At 37.4% G+C, this 14,985-nt stretch overlaps 1 protein-coding gene across 5 annotated transcripts in view; it reads left to right on the top strand.

Moving 5' to 3' along the window:
• NLGN1 (neuroligin 1) overlaps positions 1 to 14,985 on the top strand; it is a 600,655-nt gene that overhangs the window by 110,882 nt on the left and 474,788 nt on the right. For 2 of the 5 annotated variants that reach the window (XM_075068383.1, XM_075068384.1), the window contains 2 exons: positions 12,372 to 13,168; positions 13,601 to 13,660. In XM_075068383.1, the coding sequence (XP_074924484.1) occupies positions 12,676 to 13,168; positions 13,601 to 13,660 (553 nt within the window). In that variant the 5' untranslated portion in view covers positions 12,372 to 12,675. Of the gene's footprint in view, positions 1 to 716; positions 1,207 to 12,371; positions 13,169 to 13,600; positions 13,661 to 14,985 lie in introns of those variants that run through there. The other 3 variants (XM_075068386.1, XM_075068385.1, XM_075068382.1) reach the window with 2 other exon arrangements.

The following is a 14,985-nucleotide window of genomic DNA, read 5'->3' as shown; positions in this document are numbered from 1 at the left end:
GCAAAAATGATATTTCAATAGGATGGAAGCATATGACTGAATTTAAATATGCAAAGTAGGCAAAAATCAATTTTAAAAAGTAATAAAAAGCTAAAAAAAAGATTTAAAAACTATGGAAGGGAAATAGTCACAAATATATGAAGTCCAGGTAGTGATTTTTTCAAGTTAAATGGGTATGAATAGCTACTATTTCATACCAATGTAAGTTTATATGAAATAATATTATTGTATATACACAATATGTATATTGTGCAGACTTTTTCTTTTAGATGTAACTTATATCTGCATAATTTCATACATTTGTGTGTGAATGTGTAAACACATGAAATTAAGTGATATGCACCTAAATTTGTTTGCATGAAATAATATTCTTATGTATATACAAAAGATATATATTTATTACTAGCATGTGCAGATTTTTTTTCCTTTGAATGAACACTGTATAAAAATCCAATACAGATTTTTAAAATTAAAAAAGTTTAAAAATCAAATCATTTATTGTGGAGCCTTTGCACATTATAGTTATTCACTGTCCAGAGACATGGTTAATTAAGAAGCCTGAACAGCCTCCTAAAATTGAACTTATGTAAGCAGATGGCTATCTTTTAGAGTAAGATCTTGTGCCATTCAGCTGGTGACCACTAGGGGTATCTTTGTACTATTTTTCATCCAACAGCAATTTGGAGTTGAAACCTATAATAGGGGAAAACCAAGGTTCTCGGCATTTTTTTTAGCGAGCAGTGCATCCAGGATCCAAAAAAGATTTTTTTTTAAAAAAAAAGAAAAGAAAAGAAACACACACACAACCTCCTTCAGTCACCCACCAGTGCTCTGGAATCACACAACTGGACATCAAGCAAAGGGGATTCATCAGGAGGGCAATTTCAGATCGAGATAAATCTGTTGGATTAGTAGGATTATCTGATTGCAGCTGAAAAGAAGTAACGTTTGATCATTTCTATTTCTTGCCTGATGGTCGGATTTAAATGGAGGTGGCTTGCTACACAGGATGATGAATTCCGGATGGGGATTTTTTCGCCCCAGTCTTGGGCGAGGAAAAAAAAAATTATATAAGTCAATACAATTTGGAAGTGTCCGGGGGATGATTTAAAAACCCGGGGGTTACAGCTGCTTTAGAAAGGGATAACGACTCGAATCCAGTGAATTACAGGTTTAGCTGTGATTGCAAAAAGCCACTGTGAACTGGTAAATACTTTGCTGCTTTTCAACGTTGTGGTGTTTGCAGTGTGGTGCGATAGAAATTGACCCCTTGAATTATTTGGGGGCGGGAGGGGGAATCAATGTGGTGCCCATGTCTGTCTGCGTGAATGTTTGATGAGGGGTTAAATCTTTGTTATTGGGGTGGGCGAGGGCGGATCTGTTACTGCTACAATAAGAAGGGTATGCAATCAGGGGCTTCTTTGCTTGGGGGTGCAGGGATAATGAGTTCATAGGCATTTTGCACAGCTGCCAAACGGTCAGTGTTTGCTTCTCCCCCGACTTACAAAACATTCGTGCGTGTGTGCAAAGAGAATGGCATTTTAGCTTCTGCAACTTCGCCTGCAAGACAGGGCTTGGGGTTGATTCCTATCTGGTAGATTTCTTGCCTGTGTAACTTACAAGAACCAGCCCCGATGCCTGAAAGGAAGCCGGATGCAGGGATCGCCCCAGTGTTTGCCCTGCTGCTGCTTGGGGGAAATCTTTGCAGGGAGATTTGGCCACGTACAGAGAGAGAGAGAGAGAAACGCACAGAAGGCAGCTCCGTATCACCTAGAAATAGGGTGCTCGTTACGTTTGGATCATCTCCTTTGCAATCGCACGCATTGCTCTCCCTAATGCAGCCAGCGCTAACTTTATTCCCCCTTCCCTCTTCAAATAAGTAGATGTTCTAGCTTGATTTTTGCCCAGGCACTGAACTGTTGTGTGCATCGTGCAGCCCGAGTTGCATTTCTGATGCATCAGGGCAATACAGTGCCGGATGGATGATTTTTTTTTCCCTTCAGACATCTTCTTGCATCTGAATCCTGGGTGTTCAGGGCTCCTTCCTCTTTCTCTTCCACTGGAAAATGCACTAGAGCCTCATCTTGATTTCCTGAAGGAAAAATCAATTTTCAGCAGGTTTAATGAAAATTAATCAGTCAGATTACTTAATATTAATTGAGTTCTCAAGCTAGAAGTTACCTTGGAATCAGGAGAAAGGGTGTTTATCACAAATCATTTTGAGGGTGCATATGGTTCCAAAACAATTAAATTAGAATAATTGTTTTATTTAAACAAAACACAGGTTGAGTAAACTGTGTCATTCTTGCAGCAGGTACCATGATCAGAAGAAACCATTTCCCCCTTCTCAATCTAGTGACCTTTTTTAGGGGTTATATTTTTAGTTTGATTTTTTTTAATTGGTTTGTTTTCTAGTTTTAAAAACTGTGGCATTAACATGAATTCATATAAAATGGACACACCTTGCGCGTGCAATAAATATCAAATACCATGTTTTTAGCACACTTAAATGTCTCATTAATTTGAAATGAAACTGCTCCCTGTAGCATGAACTCAAGCAAGTTATTTCAGCAAACATTTTTCAGGCAGTGCCTTCCACTGAAGATATTTGCATTTATACAAATGCATGTGAGGTACCTGCCTGTACCAGTAAGTATGGACTGGTGGTTCACATTAGACATTTACTTATGAACATACTGAAAACAAATTTTCAGGGACCTCTAAACTCCTGGTTGTTTGCTATTTTTTTCGGTTTTGTTTTACACTAGGAGTATTTCAGTGTATTTAGACCTTGATTATTGGTGAACAAGGAACACTGAGCTCTTCAGAATTTCTTTTCCTCTCTTTTCTTGGTGCTTAATTCAAATAAAGGATACTCATGAAATAGCTCGAGCCTTATAAATGGTGCACGATGGGCTTTCACCATATCCACATGTACACCTAAAAACATGGGCCGTAATATTAACATCTGGGTAGCTAAAGCTGAGCTCCTAAATTCATATTTAAAGTGGCCCTGCTTTTGTGAAATTCGTGTGGGCTAAGCACCTCTGAAAAATCAATCCATTTCTTTTGATTTTTATATGTGGATTTAGGTGACTAACTCTAGGCTCCTTTGAAAATTTTGGCCTTCTAACTTTTTTTTTTCCAGAGTATTGCCCTGATATAAATTTACTCTGTTCTCACCTTAGCTACCTTTTGATGAATGTCACCAGCTTTCTTACAGGAAAGCAACAGACTGAAGTAATGTTCTAAATTAATGGCTTTTTTGTGGTAAAAGATGAGGGAAATGTAGATCCATATGAAGAAAAAAGGTACTCTCTTATTCTATGATATGTCATGCAGAATGTGACTGGAAGGAAGGATGATCCTGAACATAATCATGCTAAGTGCTGAGAAGCAGCATCTGGTTGAACACCTCCCTTTTGGATGACATATGGAAACAGCAAAGGAAGCTAGTGAAGGCAATACAGACTGCTTATGACAATAGCATTATGTGGAAATGAACAAGGAGGTTGGGCTGAAACTGATTTGGGATATTTTGACCCAACCTAGCAAAAAAAAAAAAAGATAATATCCTGGCTGTTAAGACTCTTAACAAAGTGGGCTTGTTTAGGATTATATGGCTGGAGGTGGAGCAGTCTATTGAGGAGGGCGATTCAAAGAGCAGGATAGAATAAGAACTTGATACTTTCATTTGAAAGTGGATGGAAGACTTGGGGATGGTGTTAACTTTATTTTTGTCAATTTGCAAATTTCATAACCACTGACTCATACATAAGCACACACTACACTATTGTTAGAATAGAGTGGGGGGAAGAGAGAAGCAGCAGCAGCTGAGAGATGAATTTAGTTTGTAGACTAATAGAGAGATTCTCTACTAATACATATGTAGATCTGTACTGTAGATCTCCGGCCTGCTTTGAATCACTTGTTTGTTGCTGTATTTGTGGATGGGGGGGGGGGGGGGGGGAGAGAGAGAGAGAGAGAGAGAGGAGTAGCCGGCAAGAAGGAACTGAGGAGCGGGGGGGGGGGGGGGGGGGGGGGGTTAATCACACGGAAGAAAACTATTTAAAAATTAAATAATGAAAAGGATGATGAGCATAATACAGTCATTCTCTGAAAGTGGATAATGAAAAGGCCACACATTGCCAGATGCTCATTAGAAAGTGTTGCAGAAGATATTTTTAAAATGTGCTGCAGGAATAATTGCAATACAGTCTGTTCTGGTACGATAATACTATGTCCATTACTTACCAGTATCCTAAAAATCCCTATAATTGTACGGGTAGCAGATAGTCAAAAGACAAAGATGTTGATTTGAAGATTAAATGTTTTTGTATTTTTACATCAATATATTACATTTATGTATATTGTGAAGAAATGCATTTGAACATATAAGGGAACATGCACTTTAACTGTGACACATTGGTATTTGTTGCAGAAGAGCTTGTATCAAAGGGAGGGAGAAAGTTAGTGGATGGTAAAAGAGGGAGCTAGTTGGGAAAACTTCAGGAAGCATTGCACTTTGGAAGCACATCCTGTAATTTTAGTGACAAGCGATGGCATTAAATTCCCCACAATCACTATTGGTATTACAGGTGAGAATCCTGCTGACTTCTTAGTGACTCAGCTTTGTATTTGCACCTGCTTCTGAAAACCCACGTTTTCCATGTTTTCATAATTATCGGTTGATTAATGGCTATGCTGTGTGTCACGTTTCATGCAGACGTGTAATGGGTGTATTTGCTCAGGTTTGCTTTGTTTTCCTGTGCATCCTCTATAATCAGTTTTTACATAAAGAATGTTAAAGGGACACTGATCACGTAGAAATCATGGGGTGGATTATTGGTGAAAATGGACCCACAACAATTCACACTGGTTGGGGATCTGGCCAAATACTTATGTCTAAACATTTTTTGCCACCGTTGTTACAAGTAAAAGGTTAGGTTACTATGAATGAATGTGTTTAGAGAATTACCCTACCCACTTTTAAAGTTTCTTTTCTTTGTGTGTGTATAACGCTTTTTGTATAGTCAGTTTCACTGTAGACCCTGAATCTGTTAGTCAGTTTCCATTAGTGTTTGCTTGGGTATTTCTCACAGAAAGAGGGAAGAAAAGCCATCTTTAAAATTGGTAATGTGTGATTTAAAACCACAGAAGTGGTGCAGAGGGACAGAGTTTGTGGGCGGGGGCAAGACAACTCTATTTCAAGTTAATTTTTTTTAATCAATGTAAAGTGCAGAAAGTTGTGTTTTTGTTTTTTTTGTTTGTGTGGGTTTTTTTTTTTTAGTATTTCCTAAAAATATTCCAAAATGGACCTTCATAAAGATGGCCTTAGCATACTTGTTGAACTGGTTGTAATGAGATAATGAGGGAAACAGGTTGACATTGCACTTTATAATTGAATTGTCCATTTAAGTGAATTAGAAAAGAACTGCTCAATATTTACATGCCTGGTTATATGGAAAGCTGCAGGAGTTGAATTCTAGTAATTTTTTAATGAGTTTTTTAAAAAAACTTATTTGTTTAATTGAAAATGGAAAATGCCACTTATTAGTAATAGTGTGTAACTCCGTATCAATCACATTTACGAGGAATAGTGCAATATAAAACAAATATTTTTTAGTTCTTGATCCCGCCACTGTAACTTCATTGAAGTCAGTGAAGTTACTCCGGTTTTATGCCTGGTGTGAGAGGAAAATAAGGTCCTGAAATTGTTGTATCAAGAGAACTGATGCATCCTGGTTTCAAAGTATTTCTTATTGCAGGAATCATGTCCTTTTCTTATTGCAGGAATCATGGCCAACATGATCACAAGGAGACCTGAGACTAGGTTTCTGTAACCTAATTAGGTATCTATCTTCTCCCAGGTAGCAAAGGACAAGGAAAGCAGAACAGCTAGCTAAGTAACAGGAGCTAAACATGAAGTCAGATGGAAAGAGTAAATCACTGCAGACATTTAACAGTATTATACACTAAGCTTTTGAGAAAATTTATTTTAATTTTTTTACAACAGTAAAGATAGTCTCTGCTATGTCTATTTCATGTGGGGAAAAAATCTCCAGTCTGTGGCACAACACTTTAGCGCTGCCATTACTGCAGACTTTATAGATCAGAGATGTGTCAGTGAGTTAGCTTTAGCTGTAATGTTTTTTTGTGTGAAACCTTATGGGCCTTGCAGCCACTTTCTCATACTGACACTCATAAAACGTTCAAGTTCTCATATTTATTATTTAGTTTTCTTCCTTTTATAAAGCAATGGAGCACTTCAGTATATGAACGTGAAGTCAAAAGTGACAGGCAAGCATGAATAGGACTTAATGAGTTTTAATAATATACATATTAGAGACTGCTAAAGAAAGTTTAATTAAGAAAAACAAGCTAAGCATGAAATTCATTTTAGAGCAAATACAAGTGAAGTTACAGCTACAGATGTAGAATCAAAAACCTGAATGATACATCACAGTAAATGGAATCCTAAACTAATACTAAATGTAGCGTGCATTCTACAGTGCTGTAAGTGTTACAACAGCACACAAAACCCCCTTGCTCTAGATTCTGAACTATAGTTAGAGGTGACAGCTTTGTGCTCAGCAAAGTTGTATTTATGTTTATCTTAAGAAGAAAGACAGAATCAAAATCTGCTTGATTCTGATCTCAGTTATATTGATGGAATTGAGATCTGATTCTGGGCTAATTATATCAATGTTTTCTGTTTTGGCGTAGCACAGATACACACACTGTATTTATTTGTGTACTGAATTGAAACAGCTATTGATCTAGCTCCACAGACATGGATTTGGAATGCTTGGGTGGTGATACCGTGTGGTGCTGTGATGGAAGAACAATCCATATAGTCTCTGCATATACCAGCCTTTTTGCCTTCAGAGTTCTCCAGCAAGCTACAGGATTTGGCAGACAATTGTATCTGATTCTGTGTATCTCAAATGCTTAATGTTGAAAGATAAGAAACATGCAGAAATTGGCATGTTTCCTACATGTTTGATGTGCAAGCATGGGTTATTTGATGAATGTATATTAAAGGGAAATGATAAAGGGTCAAATTCTGCTCATCTACTCAGGATTAGTCATGTTGAATCAAGATTTGGCCATAAAGTATATATTATTCATCTAAGTTTTTAGTACGAATTTTAGTTCTTAATCTTTTACCCATTGAAGTCAATGACAGAACTTTGGGTCATTTCAGGGGGAGCAGGATTGGGGCTCTCTAGTTGTGAATTCTACAATGAAATGTAAAACTGATCAGATTTGATTTAAGATAGTGGAGCATGTGAATGTTTCATAAAATTTTCATCAGCAGAGTATTACATAAATTGTAATCTCCAATATACAGGAAGTCATCTGTATCAAAGAACTCACATGAGAAATATCTGGGGCATTTTCCCACCCACATGATCTGTCATTAAAACAAAATCATTTGAATTTCTAGACCAAGCCAAAAAATTCTCGAGTCCAGAAGCACACTGTTGGTATGAACATGGTAACCAACTGTACATTGTATTTTGCAGAATAGTTGTAGAATTCAAATTGAGTATAATACTTGGTCTGTTTAAGAGTTAACCATAAGCTGCTAAAAGGAATAAAGGTTCACTTCACTACCCTTTATATTCCAAGCCAGTGCATCTGTCATTTTTAATTTAAATCTGTATTACTTAACTGTCTAAACTTTACACACAAGTGACAGAGTTATCTGTTCTTTCTATTCTGAGTAAAATCACCATTTTCATTGCCTACTTACTGTGCAAAATGTCAGAGAGTTCTAGTCTACATGTTAAACATAATAGCCAACTTATGGTAATATAAACAATTACTTTAGCTAAGGAGTAGGAATATTTTAAAAAATAGTTATTGATATCAGAAAATGGAAGATAAGAAGTAAATGACACTATGCCATGAGACTTAAGCATGTCTCATTCAGAAACAGTTTTTATTAGCAAGACTTCTGATCATAATTTCCTATCTTGGTAAATCTAAGTTTCCGAAAAGTATTTAAAGAGACTACTTGATAATATAACTAGCAAATGTTCCTACTAATAGGAAGAACAAATATATAATGGGGCTGAAAAATGTAAAACAAGTTTAATATCCGTGCCCCTTTTTTAGTCTTATCCATTTGTTTTAACGCAGCTATTTATTAACACTATGCTTCTAAAAGATCTATGTATATAGACTGTATATTACATATATAAATGTGTATATGTATATTACATATAAAATTGTATATTAATTATTTGTTATGCATCTAAAATAAAACATATGGCATTGTTTACATATATAGAACTAATGTTAAATAAAGGGGAGCGGATGGCTCAGGGAATGGGTATATAGGGGATGGAGCCAATCACCTCTAAATAGTGAGTTCTATCTGATCACAGCTAGTCCTGTCTGAAAATCCTTGCCATCAGATCGTTATGGGATGACTTGTGTGGAATAACCTTTGTGATCTCAGATCAGTTCCTGGTGGGCAGCTGACCACATCAAAATAGCTAACTTAACATTTGGCACCATTGTTGGCTGTTTCAGCAGAGATCAAAGATTTGAATGGGTTTGGATACTGAATTTCTTTCTAAAGCAAGTGTACTCTAAGGGTGATATGTATTGGCAAGACAGTGTGGGAAAGCATGCATTGTTGTAGCCTGTGTTGTACATCTCTTGGGTGTGTATATATACAGGACTTCAGTCTCTAGTGCTGTCAGTTTGACAGACTTCAATGCATTAAATTAATGTAGATAGAAGGAAAATAACTTTCTTTCAAAAGATATAGGAACCATTCCTTTTCTGGGTTAAATCCATACAAACCCACTGACTACAGTTGTGTACACAAGAGCAGAATTTTGTCTTACTCTCTAATATCAGATAGAAAGAAAATGTGAAGCCTTTGTTATCAACCTTCTCTTCAAGCAATGAAAAACGCCCACCATCCTGCCCATTCCCATGCTTGCTCATTGCTGCTTCTGATAGAAGTGCACCCACACAAGACTAATTTTCTCCCTACTGGTTCCTGTCCAGTCAGCTCCAATACAGGTACCAGGGGAAAGCTAAACAGGGAACACATGCTGAGGTCTAAAAAATGTTTCTGGCAACAACTAAGCAGAACAGGTAGATGTGCTCCAGGCAAGAGTCCCAGCCTGTCCTGAGGTCACCTCACTGCTAACAAGTAGATCTTTGTGTTAGAGTTCTGCAAGAACTTGAATAAACTAAACAATCTCTGTATTTGCCTGACTTCATGTTTTTAGTCTTTTTGCCTCAGGGTAACTCTCATAGGGACAGGCCCGGCTCCAGGCACCAGCGCAGCAAGCAGGTGCTTGGGGCGTCCCAATGGAAAGAGGCGGCACATCTAGCTCTTTGGGGGCAATTCAGCTGCAGGTCCCTCAGTCCCGGCCCCCGAATTGCCGCTGAAGAATGAAGCGACGTGGTGGAGTCGCCGCTGATTGCAACTGCGGCATTTTTTTTCCTGTGGCTTGGAATGGCAAAAACCCTGGAGGCAGCCCTGCATAGGGCTGAAATAATGCACTATTTCCACCTTTCCAGAGGAGATCAGATCTCTTATTACTTCTCCATAAATAATTCCCTTAACTATTGGGGGTGGGGGGGAACCCTACTGAAAAAGAAACATAAATGCAGATACTAGAATGTGTGGACATTGGTGCTGGAAGCCCTTTCCCACCTACTGGATTATATTCCTTTTGACTCTGCTGGCTCTTGCTGACCAGTAAGGGTAATTAATGAAAATAGCCAAACATATTATTGATTTATGTTCTTATCACTGCAGCCTCTTTATGATATCATAGTACAAAACTTTATCCATGCTGGGAATGACATCCAATGAAATGTGTTAAAACCACAGCTCTACACTTTTGGAAATAGTTTAATAACTAGGAGGAAAACCTCTGACATCTGAACTATTAAGGGGACTACTGCTGACTATTTAATTTTATGTTATTTTTAACACTACTTCTTTTGATTCCTAGCTTTCTTTTTTGATACTGGAGTATACCAAAAAAGTTCTTGTCTTAATAACTGAAAAATAGCTTTGACACTTGAAGAGAAGGGAGTCTGCTAAATGAACTGTTATTTAAAGCGTATCTCGGTAATTTTCCACATTGAACTGACTCAGCAGTGAAAAAGAAAGGAAGGAATTATTTGGTGCTGCTTTGTTAAATTTGATTTCTCCTTAGACATTCCCCAAACCATCTATTCAGTGGAACAGCTACTTCAATGAAGTACTTATTATTAAATAGAGAACATCAGAATTTTGGGGGGAGAGGGGCAGAGCACATTCCTTTACCACTGAAAGAACCCAAGATTTTGAGACTTAAGTGCTTGTATTAAATCCGTCTAGTTTGGCGTATTTTACTGACCTATCACTGTCCACCAAAATTAGGCCAGTAAGTAACTTTCTCCTCATTTAGACTTTGAAGGTTGTACTGACCACTGCTCCTCAGTCTCTGAAATGCCATGTTCTTACTCATGGTCAAGAAAGTTCTTGCTGTCTCCAAAACCTGAAAGGTGACAAAACAAAAATCTCCCAAGATGCAATTGTTCAGGTGCCATTCTGCACGTTTATTAAGCTAAATAGAAGTGTATACATTAATCTTCAGAAATGGGTTGTGCAAGTAAATCTGTGTTTCCAACAAATACTTAAAATTTGAAACAGAAGAAAGATGGGCATAAGCCTGTCTTCTGTATGTTAATATAGTTTCACAGCAAAAGGTATTGGAATTAGCAGAGAGTGATGAAATTGTCAAAAAGTTACATCTATCTCCTTATTGCCTTCTGAGATAGATTTTTCAGAGCTAAAGGAATATTAGACATGAACCAAATCTCCTGCTGTCCTATATAGCTTTTACAATCTCCTTTTTAATAAGCCAAACTGCAGGGCAGTCTGTCTGTTAGACAAGCTCTTCTTTAGAATTCCCTCTTCCATGTGTGTAGACACGATAAAAACAATTTTCATTAAAGCTGCCAATGCTGTCTCAAAGTGTTTCAAAATGTGGCGTATACTAAGTAAAACTCATTTCCTGTACATTACACACTGTTTTACAATGGGTATAAGATTACCTTGTTACTTTGTACATTATACTGCATTTAAAATTAAAGTATATTGTAAATTGTGTTGGCAATGTGATTAACATGAAAAGGAAAGATGTTATGGTATGCTCTAAACAATCTTCAAAACTACTGTATTACAGTCTCTGTATCACAACCTTTGTGATAAAATAGAGTTGAAAATAGAATCAGGGATTCCAGATTATATAGTCTCTGATCCTAACAGATTATTTTTCTAGGATTTGTGCAGTAGACATACTGGTGTTTGAAAAAATCAGGATCTGTGGGAGCATTTAAATGGTTGTGTTGAAAATTAAGAGTAGAGGGAACTGATTCTGCATTCCTTGCGCACACACGCATCTTTCACTGCAGTCAATAGCGTGTAAGGAATCGGGTCGTAAAAGAGAATTGTGATACACAGACAACTCGATTTGATTGGTGTGTTCATTCCCCTCTTCAAATAATTTCCAAAAGAAGCAGCCTTTGAGGTCCAGTCCTGCTTCTTGGAAGTCAGTGGGAGTTTTGCTTTGACTTCAGAAGGACCAGAATCTGGTCCTGTATTGTGAATATTTGGAAATCAAGTTAATTATTGTAAAGATTGTTTCTCTGTCGGGAGTGAGTGCCAAAATCCTCACATCCTGACTTTCCATTAGCTATCAGAGATAGATACCATGGTTAAGAGGTCACCATATAAAGTGTTTCATGTTGTACCCTATAAAATATTCCACAAGATTGGGCTTTTTCCCCTTCAGTTGCTTCAGTGTTCGAATTGTAAATTACATTTTAAAATGGGAAAATCAGTGTTTCTTGTATGTATACATGTAATCTATTTTTAATAAGTTACTTTATGTTTTAGCATTCAGCATCATGAGATGACTTGCTTTTACTGAGTTTTGAGATTTAATAAAATAATTGATCTATGGTTTCTATTGTCTTGATAAACCAATCTCTGCTAACAAGTTTAAAATGGAATTTGGGACAGTTATAAAAATGTAATGGTAAAACATATTTAATCTGAGCTGGCAGCAATTTGTTTATTTTTAGGAATGTGCATTTTTAAAACTATTTTTGAGAGGCCTGTTTCTTCTGAAAAGCTCTATAAACTAAGGAGGTCACGCTGCAAATAATCCAATAATCAGTAGTTCACCCATTTCATGGAACCCATAAACTACCTACTGTATAAATTTACTTACACGACACTAGTAAATATTAATATATGTGCAATAACTTGTAAAACAATTAGTTATTACTCTGCCCATATTAGCTCTTTCATACTAATGATTTATTTTCATTTTCTCCAGGATATAGACCTGCAGCTAATTGGATTTGATTTATAAAAGGGGAATCTGCAGTAGATGGCCGCTCTCTGCATATTGCCACTATGGAAAACAGAATTGTCAATAGGATGTAGGCTGATAAACAGTGCTGTGTGAAGATGCTGCTGTGAAATCAATGGAAGATACTTGTCGTGCGAAAAGCCTTTTGAGATTTTTCTGACAGGCTCATATTTAGGAAACTTGATCCATTTTCTGCGGTTGCCTTGTTTTTACACAAGTGGATACAAATAAGATTGCTTCATTGTAGCTATACAACTAATGTGGGACCATGGCCCTTCCAAGATCCGTGTGGCTGAACTGTGTATGGAGAGCGATGATGGTCCGTTTATTACACATGGGATTGGATGCCACTTTTGTTCTTTGTATACTTGGATTTTTGCTTCATGCTGCAGCTGTGTCCTCACAAAAATTGGATGATATTGACCCACTTGTGAACACGAACTTTGGCAAGATAAGAGGGATTAAGAAGGAACTTAATAATGAAATTTTGGGGCCTGTTATTCAGTTTCTTGGGGTTCCGTATGCTGCCCCACCAGTAGGAGAGCATCGCTTTCAACCTCCTGAACCTCCATCTCCCTGGTCAGATATCAAAAATGCTACTCAGTTTGCTCCAGTGTGTCCGCAGAACATTATAGAAGGCAGATTGCCTGAAGTCATGCTTCCTGTGTGGTTTACTAATAACTTGGATGTAGTTTCTACCTATGTACAAGATCAGAATGAAGACTGCCTCTATTTAAATATATATGTCCCAACTGAGGATGGTGAGTTAATAGCAGACAAAACAAGGAGACCTTTTTATTTTCCTGTTCTAAGGTTTAACAATATTAATTCATGTGTACTGGTAGCATGCATGGCTTTCCTTGTTTGCATGCTAGCATTTTACATGTATGCATGCTGCTTTTTCTGTGTATGCATCTGTTCCGATATAAATATTTTTCCTGTCTACGCTCATTTTCTTTCTCCCACAGCACGTGTACTTTTAGGTTGAAGTTGGTACCTAATTCTCATTCCCACCCACTGACTTCTGGGAAGATGCATCAACATTTATCCATTGCATGTGCAGGCACAACAAATTGGGAATCCTCTGCACCTAATAAAAGAAGGCCATATCTAAGTTAGATAGTGGTGTTGCATGCTCCTACTGTCTGTGATGGAGCTCCATTTTATTTTCTAGTCTTCTATTCATTTTTCAGTCAAAAGAATATCCAAGGAATGTGCCAGAAAACCCGGCAAGAAAATTTGTAGAAAAGGAGGTATGTATAAAAGTGGACCAAAAAAAAAAATGGGGGAAAAACAAAACTTTGCAGAGGAAGAACAAGTAACAAATTTTAAAAAGACTAATTGCTGATACTGTGAAGTGAAAGGTTAGGGAATACCCTGTATTTAATGATTCCAGAAAGATAATTAAATAGAGGCCTAGATGAGAAGATAAGGTTTGTAAAGTCTGAACTCAGTTACACATGATTATATCTCTTGTGCTGACTGTATTGACAAGTTCCATCTGTACTTGGACCTTTTAGTCTAGAGAAGTGTCATTCAAGTATAACTATGGTATATGCATGCACAGTGAGAGGTGCATATGCATTAGGGATTGATCTCCTGCCACTGATATCAAGGGCAAAAAACCCACACCCACTGATTTCAGCGTTGTTGTAATTAAGCCCTAGCAGTAGTTGTAAAGCTCCCCACAGCAGAACTCGTTTAGTAAACTTATACCTTTTTTAAGAATTGAGGATGAGTTTGCCTTTGCTGCAATCTGTAAGGCCAGAAATCTCTTAATAGGAGTGTAGTGAAATGTGAAAATATTTTGACGCCATAACTTGGAACTAGAACTCCTGGCTGATTGTCTTCCAGTATTAGTCTTTTCCCCTTAGTAAGGGACAGCTTGCGAATTTCTTTTGTGAACATTTGCAGATTCCCAAAGCTATTGAGGTACAGTATAAAACTTGTACATCTCTGCTAATGAACACAATTTAAAACATGTGAAACAATGTATTATTTAGAAGCTGCTTTTACTCTTAAATCCACAATAGAAACATCATATTAACATTATAGTCAGATCAGCATATACATTGAGAAATGCAGTTCTGACATAAATATTTTTAATATAATTTGCCCAGAACCACATGTCAATCTCCTGCATAATTAAGCATAAAGGGCCATGTCAAGAAATAATTTTAAATACTTAGGCCAAAATGTTTAGGCTCCTAACTTCATATTTATGCATCAAAATAAATGTGGCCTAGTTTTCAAAGGTTCTGGGCAACTACAACTCCTATTGGCTTTCAACAGTAGTGTCGGATGCTCAGCACCTCTGAAAAATCAGCTGCTGTTACTTAAGGCCTGTCTTCCCTGGCAATGTTAAAGTGCTGCTGCAGCAGCGCTTTAACATGGCTTGTGTAGTTGCGGCATAGTGCTGGGAGCTCTCCCAGCGGTCTAAAAAATCACCTCCATGAGGGGCGTGGCTCCCAGCGCTAGTGCACTGTCTACACTGCTACTTTACAGCGCAGACACTTGCAGCGCTCGGGGGGAGGGGATGTTTTTTCACACCCCTGAGAGAGAAAGATGCAGTGCTGTA

This window comes from Chelonoidis abingdonii, chromosome 8, assembly GCF_003597395.2.
Source record: "Chelonoidis abingdonii isolate Lonesome George chromosome 8, CheloAbing_2.0, whole genome shotgun sequence".
Classification (NCBI taxonomy): Eukaryota; Metazoa; Chordata; order Testudines; family Testudinidae; genus Chelonoidis; species Chelonoidis abingdonii.
The sequence above is the reverse complement of the archived record's forward strand: the minus strand, read 5'-3'. Positions and strand labels throughout refer to the sequence as shown.